The sequence below is a fragment of the Pantherophis guttatus genome, chromosome 2 (assembly GCF_059756535.1).
Source record: "Pantherophis guttatus breed Tessera chromosome 2, ASM5975653v1, whole genome shotgun sequence".
Taxonomy (NCBI): Eukaryota; Metazoa; Chordata; class Lepidosauria; order Squamata; family Colubridae; genus Pantherophis; species Pantherophis guttatus.
Window position 1 is genome coordinate 173,159,772 of NC_142064.1, and position 19,609 is coordinate 173,179,380.

Consider the following 19,609-nt stretch of genomic DNA (forward strand, 5'->3'; position numbering starts at 1 on the left):
AGCTATTGGGAGTTGCAATTCAGAAATGTAGGCTGTTTGGCTTTGCAGTATAAACCTTTTCAGCCTCTTGCCTGGGGACTGACTTGCTTTTCACAAAATGGAAGTGAAACCAGAAACTGATGCCCTGTAACACTATATTGTTTTGGGAGGGGAGGAGGACAAAAAAAGGGCTTCGTATTGGGTGCTTGAGTAGCGAGAATGAGAGCTCATGTGTCTGCCAAGACTCTTATGTGCCTGTTTACTATTTCCATATTCGTCTTAGATACAGAATATTTTCTGGAAGAACATAGAAGAACTGCTCATACCTCTCAATGCTCAAAGCTTTGAATCCTTTCTGTGATGGAGGTGAGAGAAGCAATTGGGTTCTTTTAGTGTGTGTGTGTGCATTTGTGTGTGTGTGTGTGTGAGAGAGAGAGAGAGAATGAGATTCTTCTTTGAATACAAAGTGCCTCTGATTGCTACAACTGCCTGCTTTTGAATTTGAGAAGCTGTTCTGGTGGCTTCACTGCAAAACTAAGCTACAACTTTTCTGAATGGCTGTTGTTGTACAAGCAGGCAGTTTGCTATGGATACTCATTTCTTCTAATATGTTTGCTATATATTGGCTCTGACTGGCAATTGGGTAATGTTGACAATGTGTTAATCAGAGCTTTATTTTCATAAGTTGTCCATTCCTGTGACTCTTTGTGTTTAAGTAGCTGCAAGTGAATGATGTATTGGGTGGTGTGGGGAATCCACCGTTTTCCATTACACTTTAGGGATGCCACTTGGAACAAAACAGTATGATTATAGGCCTTGGTCCTTGGATTTGGATTTGTCTGTAGACATACAGGAAATACTATTTCAGAATAGTACAAAATAATTAGAGACATGTTCTATTTCAAGTATATGCTGTTATCGGTATTAAAGAACAATGAAAAAGGGAACACACCTGGAGGTACAACTTTGATATACTTGGTTATCATAATGTAATAAATCAGTTGTGAGGCCCAATTCCAACACTGAGCAAAAATTTGCAAATTTTCAAACTAAATCAAAAGTACATGGATTCTAAAAGCAATGGATTAGAAAACTGAGCAAAAACCAAGTATCTTTACAAATAAAAAAGACTTTGGAAATCTAGTTCATGTATACTATCTTTCAATAGCTAATTTAAGAATAGAAATCTTTAATAATTTGAAGAAAGGTTGATATAATCATCTTTCCCTGAATAATAATTCCTTCTTGACTCTGGCTTCGAATTATATTTCACTGTACTATATTTGAAATACCGGTACCTGTAAAATGCTTTGTGGATTCAGGTTTATGACTCTTACAAAGAGGAGGAAGGGGCAAAGAAGAAATCAGTGTTGTTCATAAATAAAATTAGGTTGATTAGCTAGTAAAGTCAGCCAACATTTGTGGCTTCCTAATGAAAAATAGTGTGTCTTAAAATTTATTATATATGTCTTAGAATGGAGTGATCTTCCATTTTGAGAACAGAAGCAGACGTTTGTGGAGTGCATTAAGCAAAGCTGTTTCTTTGTGTGCAGATATCAGTAATTATCAATACTGTTTCTTTGATGTTATTGTCCAAAATTAGAACCTTGTATTTTTGTCAATTCATGAACTTTACAATTTTTTTTAAGCCAGACCTGCATTTCTCTTTAATCTTTTGTTGTGTAATTAATTGAAGTAGGAAATACTTCTTATTACATATGTATTCTAAAATATTCCAATTTTATTTCCTTGATGACATTTGCAATTTCCCAATCTCTTTTCTTTCTTTGAAAGACTCATTCCAGTTATGATATTTTAATTTATCTTTTGTAAATTCACATTTCAAAGGCTTCTGTTCTCCTGATTGCTACTGAGGTGCTCTTTTACTTCATACAAAAGAAATGACAAGACATAACAGCATACAATTTGCTAAGCAAGTTCCAATTTTAGGTCTCAACAGCAAACAAGCTGACTGATTTTTTGAAAAGCTACCTTCATCTGTTTAATCCTTACCCTTTGCTAAAACAGGAACAAAGACTCTATTTAAATTCCCTTGGCTGCTGTTATTTAATTTGGATGTGATAGGAGGGAATTTAAGCAGGATGATTGAATGCAAATTAGTTTTCAATTAATTAGAAAATGCTTTATAATTTGTCCACCACATAGAAACATTAGTATGATTTCCTCAACTTTGCTTTAATGTGCTGTTTAGAATCTTAGGGCACATCTAGATACTACTGAAAATCTTGTCATGACCTTTAATTGGATGAAATCATGTGCACAATTTTTGAACCAAGGTACCTCAAATGGGCTGACTTACATGTATCTGGGAACCATGACTCCCAAGGGATGAAATTTGGGAAAGTTGTGGCTGTTTCATTCCTACTGGTTGCTGCTGCCACCATCGTGTGATGTTCATTTTCAACATCACTTTCTAAAAGTGCAGCAGATGTTAATATTTTCACAGATTACATTTGATTTCCAACACTTATATTAGGTCAGGAAGCAGACTTGATAACATAACTTTAAATTTATTTTTACCTCATGGCTACTATCAATGCCGCTCAAGTGCAACAGTGATGTAAATTCCAAGCTGCTGCTGCTGCTGCAGCTGGGAACAGTGAAGGGCAGTGATGAAGCCTTCCTTGTTTCTCTCTTTGTTATCTCAGACACCTCATGGCCTTAGCTATGTTTTGATTAAACAACAGTTTCCCTGCTGCTGTGTCAAGCGGTTCTAAATCTCAGGTTGCTTTCCATACTTCTTCCTTAGCAAGGCAGTAGTGCATGCTTAAGCTTGTTTTATTTATTTATGAATTTTTAGACCACTTTTACTTCAGAAGACTAAGCGATTTACAAAGAGCCTTCTCATGATTCTTTTCTTTAGGCTTCTGGCTCTTAGTTTAGAATGAGTGACTGGAGTACGTCTCCTTCTGTGGTTAAATCAGATTGCATTCAAGAGATGCCATCCATTAATGCTGAAAACTCAGAGGTGTCCTTGGCAGAAGCCAGCCCTGTTTAGCCTAACATAATTCGATACAGTGTAATGCACATGCAGACCCGGACATCTTAAGGGCATCACAGACCTGTTATTGCTCAAACTCGGGTGGCTGAATGCCACTTGTTCCTCTAAGACAGGGGTCTACAACCTTAAATATTCAAAGAGCCATTTGGACCCGTTTCCCACAAAAAAGAAAACACCGGGAGCCACAAAACCTGGGTGGGCATGGCCAACTCGATATCACTCACTTCCACCAATCACATGACCTCCCCTAGCCACGCCTACCCAGCCGGTCATTAGGGTAGAGAACCAGTTGTTAAAAAACACCGGGAACCACAAAACCCTTTTGACATCTCTCTCTCTCCCCTCCCCCCCTCTCTCCCTCTCTCTCTGTATTTCTCTATGTCTCTCTCCCTCCCTCTCTCTCTGTATCTCTCTTTCTCTGCCTTGGCCGCTTCTCTGTAGCTCCCCCGCCGTCACCCTTACCTTCTCAGGCCAGGCGAGGAGTGACTGGGAGGGGAGGGTGAGGGGCGGGACCAGCCAGTGGTGGGATCACCTGACAGGGAGCCACAACAGAGGGCCCAAAATGCCGCATGTGGCTCTGGAGCCGCAGGTTGCTGACCCCTGCTCTAAGAAGTTGGATGCTGACCGCTTGGGGATCACATAACTACTCGTACATGGGGAATAATTGTAATCCCCGATCCTCATCACGAATAAGGTTCAATGGGTTACCCGCACCTGTTAGTGTAGGGTAGACACAGCCAGACAGTATGTCCATAGATGTAAAAAATTGCTAAACTGTTTAAAAAGCAATCCAGGTCAGGATTCATATACTTCCCTACCCTTTCTGTTAGAAAATTGATACAGTACTGAAAAAATCAGCCACACAGTAATAGCAGGGTTTAATTAAATACAAAATAGGATTGCAAAATTGAGTATGTTCACATGGCCTACTTTGTGAAATAGTTTTTCTCTAGGGAGGACAACACTTATATTAGGGTAGACTTATAGTCGAGAGAAATCACTATACTTCACTGATTGACAGGATATTGTTACTCTTTGTCATAGAGCTGATATCTCGCAACACCTGGCAAGCAGGACTCCTAAGTATGATGGTTTCTGGACAATTACTGTATGTTCCCCTTCACTTATATGCTGTAAAATTCTGATCTAATGATGGAAAAAAGAATTTATTTTTATTTTTTCAATGACTTGTCCAATTTTATACCTCTTTCTTTTCTAAGCAAAGAAGCTTAGATTTGGCAATTTTTTTCCATAGGGAAATGACTTCACTACTTTATTTTTGCTTGTTGAACAAAACTTCCCATAGTATTCCAAATATGACTCATTGTGACATTTTTAAAAAAGAAATATTTTCTAATGATTCTCAAGATGAAAAGTGTGTTTACCAGAATAGCCTAATTAAAGTTTTCATCAAACTTCCATCCCTACCCTAGGATCTCTTTCTTAGTCGGTCTCTCCTAGACTGTTCCCTTTTAGTATACGTGTGAATTTGGGCTTTTAAAAATTATTATTACTATGCTATAATGTGCATTATTCAATACTGTCAATACTGTAAGCCTTATCTAGAGCTGGAAGGAACCATCAAGCTAATCTCCTGCTGAGTGCAGAAATCTAAATTAAAGCACTTCTGATACATTATTATTAAGCCTCTGCTTGAACACACCCAGCGGAAGAGAGTTGAGCACCTTATGCCTGATCCTCTTGTTTGGAGAAATCCATTTAAAGTTTTCCATTGTCCTTTTCCATCTTAAACCTCACTAAATAATTTGGTAGTGTCAATAAATTTCATCAACTTTCTAGTCCTCCATAATTAGATAATTTAAGGATGAGTTAAAAATCAGCTAATTATCTTCCATTGTTTGTGGAGGAAGAGCTCTTTCTATCACCCACCATTCACAGTTGTAACTGCTGATAATTATTGGGTGTGCATCCTATGTTCCAGAATTCAAATTATTATATTTGAATATAGTATCATATTGGGGATTGAATAACAGAGATTGCTATAATTTCTGTAAAACAACCAAAGGGAATAATAAGCTAAAAATGTAATCAAATCATGTACAAAAAAGCCATTTTTGCCTGTTAACTTTTCCTTGTTTTCCCCCTTCCTCCATGAAGGCAGAACAAAAGAAACCAAACCCCTCATTCATGTTGTAATCACTAGTTGACAACATATTCCACAGATCACCTGCTCATAGGTACTGTTCCGGGAACAATGTCTTGCATCAGATATTCCAGACAGCCCTGTATGATAAAATTTTTGTGCCTCATATAATTGTCTTACTTTTCCCCAAAGAAACCTAGGAATTGTAGTTCGGCAAGAGTGCTGATCATTCATTTAGAAATTAATAATTTCATCTATCAGGATTCTCTAGAGAGGATGATGAAATGTCCAGAATCTGTAGTCTGAGAGGTAATACCAGGCATTGCAAACTGTTATGCTTGCTCTCACTTAACGAATGGGCTTTTAATTCATGCACTAATCCCTGTTCCAACCATTGATAGATGTAATTCTAGTTCCACTAAGTGGTACTAAAGGCATCCCACTATAATCAGTTCCACTAAATGGGTGGGTTCAGTGGTGGGTTCAGTTGGCCTAGTGGGAAATTTTCTCACTTCATGCTTATCTTATTGTAACATGGACACAGCCTGCTTCATTAGCCTGTAATGTTGTAATGTGCCAGTTTAGTTGCTGATATTTTGGCGTGGGTTCCTGGGAGGGATGAATCAACTGTATGACCAGTTCTCTTCTCCTACACAGTTGCAAATCTTTTGAAGGTCCCTTTGGACAAAAGGCAACAAATTCCCCTGGTTCCCAGCATCTGAGTCAGTTTCTCTCATCTGGCTTTTGTCCAAGACAAGAGTTGGAAAGGGGTGGAAGAAAGCACAGCCTGCTTCATTAACCTAAAATGAATTTGCTCAGGCAAATGACATTTCTTGGCTTTCCAAAATCAAGGCAGTTTTTGTTCAAGCGCCATCCTTTCTCCCCCTCCCCCATTTTGCCTATGGATGGTAACAGAAACAATGTCTTCCTGCGAAGTTTCTCATAATCCCTACTAAACTCTAGTGACCTACACAAGGGGAGCTTGCTGGCAGGAAATTGGATGACTTGGTTGCCATCATACCAACTTCTAAATCCCACTATGTTCGTAGGACAAAACCTTCTCTAGCCACTTGTCCTTCACCACATGGGATGGTTTTGGCTTTGATCTGCATCTCTGTGTCTTTTTCAGCAAATAGTTTGGGTTCCTTATGGCCCCATATGTTAGCTCACCTGAATTATCCACAAAAAGCAGGCTAACAGGGAGCTTTTATAGAGGAGCCAGGTGGGTCAAACAGAGAAGTTCTTATGGTTCCTTGGCCCTGAGAATGGTTAAAGGGGAAACTGGCCTGGATTTGCAAAGCCTGATACCGGCATTTAGCCATATATTGAAAATGTGCCAAGCTTCCAAGTTCTCTAACAAATGCTTCTCCCAAAGTTTCTCTGGAAAAGAATAAATTTATACTTTGGGTAGTGCTTCAGTCTTTCTTTGTATGCCTGCAATACTTTAAAGGAGGAAAAAGAATTCAGATATAGAGAAAGAAAGAAATTGTCTATCCCTACAGCAACCAAACATGAATAACTACCAAGGCAGAAGATGGATGTAACACTCTAAGTTTGGGTTTGTATTGTCCTGTAGCAATCTTTGAGAGTCTGCTGAATAAGGTTGGTCCTCTGAGAGAATCTAGACTGGCAGGCCAAATCTAAAGGCCCCTGAAAAAGAGGATGTGTGCTAAAGTAAGAAAAAGGCTCAATTCCTCCATTTGTTGTTAACATATCAGGCACTCTAATCAGAATTCTAAGTAACAAATGATCAAATAAGAAATGCTCAGTTAAGAATAAAAACTCTCTCGCCAAATAGCAGCTGGCTTTAACATTCTCCCTACCATCACAGCACCTGAGCTACGTATGAATGCAGGGGATTTTCTAGTAATTTTCCATATGTGATTTAGAAATTCTGCTCCCTGTAGTGATGGTTAGTGTTGCATGTGAGGATGGGATGGGGTGCCTTGCAAGGGAGATATCCTGGGGGGAAAATTCTCGTCTAGTTTCACATAAAAATCTTGTTTAAAAAATCAGGTATAATTGAAAGTTTTATTTTTGTAAACAAAATATTCATAGGAAAAGCAAAAGCAAGTGGAGAGCTGCAGTTTTGCTTGTTTTTCATCACTGGAAAATAGAGGACACATTTTTCCATTCTTTGCAGTAGGAAAGTTACAGTTTCTGAATAGGAAGAATCCTGTAAAGAATGTATTTATCTGGGATTTTGAAGACAAAGATATTGGTGTAATTTATTTTTCCTGCCTTCTCAACTCTCTTTTAAATGCATGTTACACCTGGCATCTTAAAAGGATTGTAATAAGCAGTATGTTTATTGCTGTTTGCAAAGGAGTTGTCTGAGAAACAGCAATTATAAAATAGTTTTGGAAAACAAAAAATAATAGATGTAGAATGGATAAATGTTTTGATAATTTTAACATGTACAATGTAGTTGGCATTCAGTTTATAAGAAAGCAAGAAAACAACCTTCATAGACTAGCATTTTCTTAAAATCCTTTCCCCTCCTACTTTCTGTGATCTGGTATGCTTTGGTCTTTGTCTTTTTTGTAACAATTAGTCATCAGATATTTTATTGTTTGGAAACAGTAAGAAAGGAAGGCCATCAAGAAAACTAAATTTACCAGGTTTCATTTGATTTGCAACTGTCATTCAATAGCTCCTTCACCAGATGCCAGAGGGAAAAACTAAAATCCTCACCACATTAAAAATAGACCCCTTATCTTTTCATTTTCCCCTCCAACTTTTTTCTTATTCTGCCTTTAAATTGAGGACTGCAGTTGTGCTTTTTTATCGATCTAGTGTAAGTGCAGGATATAAAAAGAAAAGGTCAGTAGTAAAGTTTACCTTGTGCTGTATCATGGCATTAAGCATTTCCCTGCATTTAGAGCCACAGCATTAGCTTGTATGAAGGCTGAAATTGGCAAGAGGGAAACCAGCAGTTCTTAGGCCAGAAAGAATCACTGTGTAAATATAGAACAGATGCTCGGACTCTCAAGGTTGAGAAAAGAATGGCCAAATATCTTTTGGCTCAAAAAAGAGGGAGGAAAAAGTCCTGGGACACTTCCTCTTCCCCTCCCTCATATGCAGCTTAACTCCTTCTTTATGCAGCAGGTTGATTTTCTCTCTGTGTGTATAATTCCTTGCTGGCAATAACTTACCTAGCCATAAGTTAAGTTTGAGAAGCTCATTCTGTTAGCTAGCTACTGAAACGCAGAATTTAATTTCCAGAGTGGAGAGATTTATTACCATGACTGCTGCAAATGCTTCCAGTATGGCGAAATGAAATGGAGAAAGCTGTGGATCATGGCACATGTCAAGATATGTATGTGTCGTTCTGGTGTGTTTGAGCCCAGCATTTATCCTTATAGTAAATGAAGCAAACAAAATGTTAAAAAGTTATGATATTTATGAGTTACTTACCAAGCACATCTACCGTAATTATATTAAATATTATATTAAATATTTTATCAAAGTAACCAAAATATCTTTACAATCCCTGAGGCATGTCAATTTTGAGCACCCCAAATGTTTGGAAATTGAAAGTTGAAAAAATGGACACTCCCTAATGGTGGACGCTAACCCTAAAGTCTTTAATAGATGATGCTAACTGTAGCAGGAATTCTTCCAACTCCTCCCCATTACTCCAGTTGCTGAATGCACAAAAGTCCTGGCAGTAAAGTTAAGATCTATATGCCCATTGCTTTGTGTCGGCTGTTTGCCAAGTTGCATGAATTATTTATTACGCTGCTGTATCGGCACTTGGTTAATGCCCTGCAGGATATATTAGAAAATTGCCAGTGTCCCAGTGTCTCGAAAACCGAGATACACTAAGGGAATGCGGCACAGTATGGTATTGTTTTATATCCTGTTCTAAAATTCTGCAAAATCATCCAGTACTATAATAACAAATTCAACCACTGTTGTTATAAGATATTTGTGATGTTGGAGGATAATTGGTATTGATGGGGAAAAGAATGTTGAGAATTAGTAGTATTATACCTAAACAATTCTTTGAATGTCCAGTCCCTTTGATTTATTGGCTGGACTTTGTAGCCAAGTACTATGAGCACTGGTTTCCTTTTTGCTTTGGAAGCAAAGCAGGAACATGACAAGAGAATTTCACTGGGAAGGAGTAGAGGTAGACCTCCTCCCCAACTCTCAGTGGGGTAGAACTTTCCTGGCAGAGTTGAGGCACAACTTTGGAGTCCTCTTGGACATAGAACTCCTGCTTGAGAATCAGATGGCTGCTATAGCTAGGTGGTGCCTTTGCACAGATCCATTGTGGGTCAGTTGAGCCCATTCATAGACCACTCTTGGCCTTTCCACTTCCCAGTGATGTACACGCTACAGTATACATGGAGCTTCCGTTGATGAAGTTCAGAAAACAGCCATTGTTCCAGAATGCAGCAGGTGCACAGTGTCAGTGCCATTTGGTTTGCAGCGCTGCTGCACAAGCTGTACTGGCTTCCAGTTTTTCTGATATTGGTTATCAGTGACATGGTAACACCTTATTTGTGAGATTGCCTCTCTGTGAGGGTTTCTGCTTATCTCACCAGATAGATACGATGAGTACACTCCATGTACCTTCTGCAAACAAAAAGTAGTATACCTTCTCGGTAGTGATCCCTATCTTGTGTAACACACACACACACACACACACACACACACACACACACACACACACACACACACACACCAGCAGGCCTTTAATCTTCAAGTAGACCTTCAAAAATTGGCTCTTCTTCCAAGCATTGGGATCGGGTGAAGCTGGAGCCCTGTGATTATTGTTATTGGGAAGTGTTGTTTAAGATTGCCAGGCTTTGTTTGTTTTTGATTTTTAATTTTTTTACATAGTTTTATTGTAGTTGCTGTAAGCCCGTGATTGCGAACCTATGGCACGCTTGCCAGAGGTGGCACACAGCGCCCTCTCTGTGGGCACATGAGCCGTCACCCCAGTTCAGCTCTGCAAGCCTCCCACCGGCCAACTGGTCTTCAGGTCTCTGCCATACATGCGTGGGGGGTGAGGCACGTGTGGCGGGCACGTGCGCACATTCACAGGGGGGCAGGGTGCATGCGGGGGGCCATGCGCGCATATGTGGAGGGGCAGGGCTCGTGTGCGGGGCCCGTGCGTGCATTGCAATTTGGGGTTTCAGGTGCGCGCGCATACACACAGTTTGGATACTCAGTCTGGAAAATCCTTACATCACTGCTGTAAGCTGTCCAGAATTATGGTATATAGCACTTAGCAATAGCATATAAGATGGACAACCATATATGTTTTCTAATAAGTGACTAAAGAGGATGATCTGTTAAAAAATTCTTCACTTCAGCCTTAAAAAAAAAAACAAAAAATGCTGCTTTACATCAAATAGTCTAAACTGCTATTGCCTACTCTGTGTTTCAGGCTTTCAGAACAAAGGTATTTGTGATCACCTGCAACTTAATCTTTTTTAATTCAAGCTTCTAGGAATTGATACTGGGGCCTTCAGTGCACAAAGCTTCTACCCTAAAACAAAGCTGTTTATTAGGAACAAGGTTAAATCTATTGCCTTGTAATAGAAGAATTTTTGCCTTGTTTTGTTAATACTGTAGCTGCATTAAAAGTTCTCTTGTGGCAGAATAAACAAGAGTCTGTTCTTTGTGGATTGCCTGAAATAAACTTATCTGCCATTGCCAATTAATCTTCATCTTATGAGTTGCTAAGAAGCCAAGGCAAGCAACAGTTGAAGTTGATTGAACTCATCTGTGAACAACTGCATTCTGAAACACAATTGAACTAAGCCTGTGGTAAAATCTTACCAGCACTACCAGCAGTAATATTTGTAGTCACTTAGTTATTTTGAAATAAATATTAACAGATATTTTAGTTTTGAGATTAAAACTCTTATTGTTGGCATTTCACATTTTAATAATTTACTAGTATAATTTTTAACTATGGAAATCTCTAATCAGCCAGCAGAGTTGTTCCGGTTTCTCTCTCTAGCCAAAGATAATCCCTCTGGGTGATGAAGAGTTTTTTGACCAAACTCAGGTAGAAATGGATCTAGAAAATAATATACTTTGGACAGTCCTGGAGTTGGTCACCAACCATTTGCTCAAACACCTTATATTGTGTAAGAAAGATATGTAAACAAACAGCCTAGAGTTGCCTACTTCTAAGCCTAAATTAGATTTTTTTTCAGAAGTGTCTTTAGTGCTACAATTGCTCTGTCACTCGAGGCATCATACATTCCTACAACTAGCTGTCTCTTTTTTCCTTATCATCTGTTAAGAAGCCAACCTAATTAATTAATAATTAAATTATTAAATTAATTAAAGAAGAAAGCTGAATGCAGATTTCCAGAGGGCAGCAAGGAAGGATAATGAAGTTTGCTGGGATGAGCAATACAAACAGCTTGAAGCGGCCTACATGAAGGGTCACACCAGGAATGCATTTATGCAAATCAGAAAGATCTGAACACCATTTATTGCTCGTAAAGTTATCATTAAAAGCAAGGCAAAGAATTGTCTGACTAACAAGGCATCAAGAACAGATAGCAAGAATATACAGAAGAGCTGTCTGTATGCAGGTAGCAAAGGAGCCCAGCCTCAGGATGATGAGGAAAGAGAAGTAGAAATAGAATCGACCATTCTTGAGGAAGAGATTATATGGGCAATGGACCAACTGCCAAACAACAAGATTCCAGGTGTTGACACATTCCTGCAGAATTACTGAGACCTGCACCACCCAAAGTCATTAAAGACCTGTGCGAGAAAATCTGGGAAGCTAACACATGACCACAGGATTGGAAACACTCAGTGTTCATTCCACTAAAGGATGACTCTAAAAATTGTTCCAATTATTGTACAATTGCTCTCATCCCTCACATTAGCAAGGTTCTGCTTAACATTATACAACAATGTCTACTACCAACCATCAAAAGGGAATCACCAAATGTCCAAGCTGCTTCCAAAGGAGTCATGGCACCTATGATCATATTGCAAATCTGCTCTGGATCATGGAGAAATCTAATGAATATCAAAGGATTATTTACATATGCTTCACTGACTACAAGAAAGCCTTCAGTTGTGTTGATTATGACAAGCTGTGAAGAACCCTACAAGATCTGGAGATACCAGCACATCTGGTCAAGTTGGTACAATCATTGTACAGAAATCAGGAAGCCACTGTGCAAACACTATATGGAGACACGAATTGGTTTAAGACAGAGAAAGGAATGTGACAAGGTTGCATTCTCTCCCTTTCTTATTCAATCTGTATGCCAAAATGATAATGAGGGAGCTAGATCATGAAAACTCAAAAATTGGGGTAAAAATTGGTGGAAGAAACGTCAACAATCTTTGATATGCTGACAGTACAACTCTCCTGTCAGAAACCAAAGACGACCTGGAACATCTGATCAAGAAAATCAAAGAAGAAAGTGAGAATGTTGGTCTCTTCCTGAACATCAAAATGACCAACCTCATAACCATTACAAGGAAGAGAATCCTCAAACTAGTAATTAATGGTGAAGCGTGGAATGTGTGGAGAAATTCACTTTCCTAGAATCTCAGATAGGTCAAAGCTATAAATGCAGCACCGAAATAAAATATCAGATTGCACTGGGTCTCACAGCAAAGATGAACATGAACCAAATATGGAAAAGCAAGGACATCAACCTGGCAACTAAATGTAAATTATTTTGCTGTATTGTGTTCCCGGTAGCTGTGTATGGTTGTGAAAGCTTAAAAAGCAAGACAGGAAGACTTGTTTGAGCCATGGTGCTGGAGAAGGCTTCTGTGTATTCCTTGGACATCAAAGGTGACTAACAATCAAGTACTGGAACACATAACACCAAACATGTCACTAGAAGGCAAAATCATGAAACTGTACCTCACTTACTTTGGCCGTGCACAGGAGGAATTTATTGGAGAAAGCAATTATGTTGGAAGAGTTAGCAGTAAAAGGAAACCAGACCACCCAAGAATACAGTGGCTGGACACTATCAAAGATGACACCAACCAGAACATAGAAAAACTCAAAGAAATAGTGCAAGATTGGAAAATGTGGAGAGATCTGTCCTACAGAATTGCCAAGAGTTGTATTCAACTGAACGGATAACATCATCATTACGAAGCCAAACTGGAAAAAGGATAAACAGTTTGTCAAACCTGTCCTAAGAATTTGTCTGCATCATTGGATATCAGTGAACTGGAACTTGAAATACCAATATAAAACTAGTTTTGTTACCAGTATCAGATGATTGAAATCATTATTGATACATAATATTTTAAACTGGTATGCTAGTGTGGTATAGTTTCCAAAGCTGCAGAAGCAAATAATTGTCCTTTTAGCTGTATTACTTAAGGGACTCCGTGGCAAGTTTAAAATCTAAATCAGGCACACTCTTTTTTTCCTTCACTGAGTGTCTTTGTAAAGAAGACAAACATAGCTTCTGATTATGAATAATTTTCGAAGAGTCTCCTTCTGCCCACCGTACAACTATTTCAAGGAAGCGTCACATCAGAATACTGTACATTGAAGCAATTCAGTGAAAGGAAATCTTGAGGTTATTTCTTTATTGGTTGGGCCCAGAGGGAGGGGTCCCTCTGGTAGAAATGTGCCCACCAGGTTTCCACGCATTCCATCAGCCAAGGTCACAGGGGAGGGGCGGGGGAGTAGCGGTTATTATTAGAGAAGGCCTTAGGCCGAGGGAGACCACTGTACCTCAGACAGCCGGTTGTGAGTCCCTCCTTGTGAAGTGGGGCCATGGGGTTCAGATGGGCTTGCTGATCACGTACCTGGCTCCCTGCCACGTGGCGGCAGCCCTGCCCGAGCTACTCAACGTTATTGCCGCGGTGGCGGTTGATACTCCCAGACTTATGGTCATGGGGGATTTCAACCTGCCATCCGTGGGTGAGGCGTCTGAGGTGGCTCGGGAGTTCATGGCTTCCATGACGGCCATGGACCTGACCCAACTAATTCATGGCCCTACGCACACTGGGGGAAACACACTGGACCTGGTTTTTGTCTCTGGACAGTGGTTGAGTGATCTCGAGATAGGGGATTTAGTCATCGAGCCCTTGTCATGGTCAGATCACTCGCTCCTTCGCTTTGACCTTCGAACCGCAGCACCCCGCCGCAGGGAGGCGGAACCGGTAAGATGGTACCACCCCAGGCGCCTGATGGAACCTGATAGGTTCCAGATGGAACTTGGGCCAATCCCGGAGGTTCTGGCTCACGCCTCATCTGGGGACCTAGTTGCCGCCTGGGATAGGGCGGCGGCTGGAGCCCTGGATCGAGTCGTGCCTTTGCGGCCTCTGACCCGGCGCCGATCTCGCCTGGCTCCTTGGTTCACCGAGGAGCTGAGGGAGATGAAGCGCCGGAAAAGACGCCTAGAGAGCTGTTGGAGGGCTAGTCTTTCTGAATCTGACCGAACACTGGTAAGATCTCATATTAGGAATTACCTAGTGGCGATAAAAGCAGCAAAGTGTTCTCATTTTGCTGCTCTTATTGCGTCATCAGATAATCGCCCGGCCGCCCTGTTTAGGGTGACCCGCTCCCTGCTCCACCAGGAAGCGCGGGAGGACCCCTTGGAGGGAAGAGCCGAGGATTTTGTTCAGTATCTGTATGACAAAATCACTCAGATTCGGGCAGGTCTGGACTCTGACGCGATAGATCCAGAGAGGGTGATGGAGACAGGTTTTGAGACTGTTATCTGGGATGAGTTTGATCCTGTGACCCCAGATGACGTGGACAGGATTCTGGGTAGATTGAACGCGACCACATGTTTGTTGGACCCGTGTCCCTCCTGGTTAGTGCTGGCTTCCCGGGAGGTGACGCGAGGCTGGCTCCAGGGGATTATAAATGCTTCGTTGGGTGAGGGTGTCTTCCCCGCCGCCCTGAAAGAGGCGGTGGTAAGGCCTCTCCTCAAGAAGCCTTCCCTGGACCCGGCAGTATTGGCTAACTATCGTCCAGTCTCCAACCTTTGCTTCGTTGCGAAGGTTGTTGAGAGTGTGGTTGCGCGACAGCTACCCCAGTACCTGGATGAAGCGTCGTATCTAGATCCGTTCCAGTCGGGCTTCAGACCTGGGTACAGCACGGAAACGGCATTGGTCGCGTTGGTTGATGATCTCTGGAGGGCTCGGGACAGGGGTTGTTCCTCTGTCCTGGTCCTGTTAGACCTCTCAGCGGCTTTTGATACCATCGACCATGGTATCATGCTGCACCGGCTGGAAGGGTTGGGGGTGGGAGGCACCGTTTTACGGTGGTTCTCCTCCTTTCTCTCTGACCGGTCGCAGTCTGTGTTGACAGGGGGGCAGAGATCGACCCCGAGGCCCCTTATATGTGGGGTGCCGCAGGGATCGGTTCTCTCGCCCCTCCTGTTCAACATTTATGTAAAGCCGCTGGGCGAGATCATCCGTGGTTTCGGGGTGAAGTACCATCTGTACGCTGACGACACTCAGCTGTACATCTCCACCCCGGATCACCCCAACGATGCCCTTGAAGTGATGTCCCAGTGCCTGGAGGCCGTACGGATCTGGATGGGGAGAAACGGGCTCAGGCTCAACCCATCCAAGACCGAGTGGCTGTGGTTTCCGACGTCCCGATATAGTCAGCTGGTGCCATCGCTGGCTATTGGGGGCGAATCATTGGCCCCCACGGAAAGGGCTCGTAACTTGGGCGTCCTCCTGGATTCACGGCTGTCTTTAGAAGAGCACTTGACGGCCGTGACCGGGAGGATTTTTCATCAGGTTCGCCTGATTCGCCAGTTACGTCCCTTTCTAGATCGGGACTCGTTACGCACAGTCACTCATGCCCCCGTCACCTCTCGTCTGGACTATTGTAATGCTCTCTACATGGGGCTCCCCTTGAGGTGCACCCAGAGGCTCCAACTGGCGCAGAGTGCCGCCGCGCGGGTGGTTATGGGAGCAACATGGAGCTCCCATGTAACACCTCTCCTGCGCGAGCTGCACTGGCTCCCGGTGGTCTTCCGGGTGCGCTTCAAGGTTTTGGTTACCACCTTTAAAGCACTCCATGGCTTAGGACCTGGTTATCTACGGGACCGCCTACTACCACCAACAGCCTCCCACCGACCAGTACGCTCCCACAGAGAAGGGCTCCTCCAGGTGCCGTCGGCCAAACAATGTCGGCTGTCGGCCCCTAGGGGGAGAGCCTTCTCTGTGGGGGCACCGACGATCTGGAATGAGCTCCCCCCAGAGATACGGAGGATCCCGGATCTGCGCACCTTCCGCCGCGAGTTGAAGACGCTTTTATTTCATCAAGCGGGCCTCGCCTAAATTTTCTCCCTTTTAAATGAAAATTTTTAATTTTTAATTGTATTTTAAAATTATGGGTATTTTAAATTATGGATATAAATTCAGCCAAATTTATTTAATTTATTTTATTTGATTTTAAATTTTGTATATTTATGTGTTTTATTTCCTGGCTGTACACCGCCCTGAGTCCTTCGGGAGTAGGGCGGTATAGAAATTCAATAAATAAATAAATAAATAAATAAATAAATAAATATATGGGCCTAAAATGCTTGCTGCTTCCACCCAAATTCGTTGGGAATATTATATCAGAGTATCAATCCAAAGAAAGAATAATTTTTTTTTCTCCTATGGAGTTTGCTGTCCAGCGTTCCAGGAGTAGCTGCTTTAGCTGAGGCTGGGATGGTCAACTTTCCTGGATTGTGCAGTTTACTCTTCCAAGTAACTAGAAAGCTACAAACAGGTGGTGATTTTTTGGGAAAATACAGGTTTTTCAATACTGCAAATACTTTTCAGAATCAAATTCAGTTGCAAAATTGTCAAATATCACTGGTGTGATTTGGGTCCTGAGAGAGTGCTGTTTAAAGGTGGAAATGCCACTCCCATTCCAAACCTTATTTTAAGCTGGGATGGCATTATCAAACATGGGCTACAATTTGGTAGTATGGTGTTTTTATGCTGGGGACCTTATGCAGCCCATGAACTATGTACTATCTGCCCCTGAGGTAACTGGTTGGCTTCTCCAAAAAATGGTCAACTGTTCATTTGCTTCAAAGGGTTTATATCATGCCGACACTTGACACATTAAGCTGCATTACAAGTTTTCATTGTAAGGCTTGGTTTCCAATCAGGGTAGTTTCTCCAGTCAGTTCCCTTTTAAAATAAAAAGGATGTCTGAAACCTGCTGGCTCTTTGATGGCTTAAGTCCAATTCTTGTTCAGCTGTCTCCTGCTTGTAATCCTTTAAATTCCTGGCTTTTGTTTCACTTGTTTTGGGTTTTTGTTTTGTTTATTTTGAGTTTTTGTTTTGTATCCTACATATGAATTAGAAGTACTTTCTCAGTGGTTGGTTTACCATTGACATCCATTCATCCAGCTAATGAGATTCTACAAAATATTATTATGCAGCAACAGTATTTCTGTAAATCTTTGCTATGTCACGGTTACATGACTCATTGCATTGCAGCGTTTAGATTTTCAGTACCTCTGCTACTTAAAGTTCAGAACTGTTTTATTAAAAAAAAAAAAAATACCGTATTTTCCGGCGTATAAGACGACTGGGCATATAAGACGACCCCCGACTTTTCCTGTTAAAATATAGGGTTTGGGCTATACTCGCCGTATAAGACTACCCCTCTTCCAACGCACACCAAATAAAAATTAAAAAACATCAACTGGCTCACCCACAATGTAAAAGCAGCTGTGCTAGACCCAAAATGGCCCCTGCAACAAGCAGGAACCTCACACAGCCACAAAAAGCCCAAAAAAACAACTTTCACACTTTACACACACAAAATTCCACGTACAGCTTTGTGAGATTTTGTGTGTTTGTGTAGTTAGAGTGAAACACTACAGAAACACACTAAATCTCAGAAAGCTGCACAAATATTATTTTATTTTATTTTTATTTTTATATGAAAGCTAAATTTAAAACTTCCTAAACTCTAAATGGCTAGGTCTAAAAAAGAACAACTAAAAAAACCCCCAATTAACTATTTTTTTTAATGCTCCCAAAGGGGAAAAAAACTTACCCAATAGAACAGGGGTCTCCAACCTTGGCAACTTTAAGACTTGTAGACTTAAACTCCCAGAATTCCTCAGCCAGCTTTGTTTTGCTGGCTGAGGAATTCTGGGAGTTGAAGTCCACAACTCCCTCTCTGCTTGATTGCAGGCAGGGAGTGGCTTGCTGATGGAATGGATTCAGGCAAGCGAAGCAAGGCAAGCGTTGCGACTAGCAGCTAAGGTAAGCAAGCTGGAGGGGGAAAACTTTTTTCCTTTTACGTGGATCTGGTGATTCAAGCTGAGTTGCCTGATTAGCAGGCAACTCAGCTGGGATCGTCAGAGCTTGGATCGCTAGAGCCATGTAAAAGGAAAAACCTTTTTTCCTTTTACATGGCTCTGGCGATCCCAGCTGAGTTGCCTGATTAGCAGGCAACTCAGCTGGGATCGTCAGAGCTTGGATCGCTAGAGCCATGTAAAAGGAAAAAACTTTTTTCCTTTTACATGGCTCTGGCGATCCCAGCTGAGTTGCCTGATTAGCAGGCAACTCAGCTGGGATCGTCAGAGCTGGGATGGCCAGAGCCATTTAAGGCTCGCCAGAGCCTTTCGGGCTGGTCTGCCTGGTTACAGGAAAACGACACCCGGCGTATAAGACGACCCCCGACTTTTGAGAAGATTTTCATGTGTTAAAAAGTCGTCTTATACGCCGGAAAATACGGTAAGTATGTGGGTATTTGTGACCACTAGTTGGCAGCAAGATTAGACGTTTTAGAGCTTTTGCTGCCATCTGGTGGTTGTGCTGATTTTGACATCTGTGCTGTGGCAGTTCAAATGTGTGTATACTAGGACAGTGAGAGAAAGCTTGTTGACTACTGAGACTCAGAATTCTGCTTCATGAAACAAAATATAGCACTTCATTAACAATTGGAAATCCTTTTTCTCAGTTTTTGTGCTCTCTTCAGTAATGGTACATAAGTACTTGCTATCTTATTTTGTTACATTTCTTGTCATTTAAACTTGGTTCCACACATGATTGTTCTGCCTAAAATATGTGTATCCCTTTGGAAGAAGACATGAACATTACAAATGTATTGACTACATACTGTATTCATCCTGCCAGGGATAAGGATTTCATAGTCGTGCTACAATAAGTAAATTTTGAGAGTTGAGAGCAGTGTACCAGCAACCCATATCAGAAATGGAAATACTGTAGGCATAATCCACATCAAGGGAGAAACTAATTTATTTCAATACACTTCTGTAGAGCTCAGTTCTCTGATATTTTATGAAGACTATGCTCTTTCAGCTTTGAAGGCCACAAGTAAAGAATTAGGCTACTTGTATTTTCCTTCACCTCAGTCACCTCACTGTTGCTGATTCTCTTTGCTTGATGGGTTTGGAGAAGGTTAATGCAAGCTCTGCACGTAAGGCAAATGTTTTCCTTCAGCCTAATTACTGCGTTTATTCACCTGCAGGGCTATACTCATGATTTAGGATGGACAGGAAGGATGAAAGGAAGAAAATATATCTTTG

At 41.4% G+C, this 19,609-nt stretch overlaps 1 protein-coding gene across 4 annotated transcripts in view; it reads left to right on the forward strand.

The window, feature by feature from the left end:
- Positions 1-19,609, forward strand: part of PKN1 (protein kinase N1) — an 88,908-nt gene that overhangs the window by 16,810 nt on the left and 52,489 nt on the right. For 2 of the 4 annotated variants that reach the window (XM_034407359.3, XM_087887316.1), the window contains exon 2: positions 263-345. The exons of the other annotated variants lie outside the window; for them this stretch is intronic. In XM_034407359.3, coding sequence (XP_034263250.2) covers positions 340-345 — 6 coding nt within the window. In that variant the 5' untranslated portion in view covers positions 263-339. The remainder of the gene's footprint in view (positions 1-262; positions 346-19,609) is intronic. 4 annotated transcript variants of the gene reach the window in all.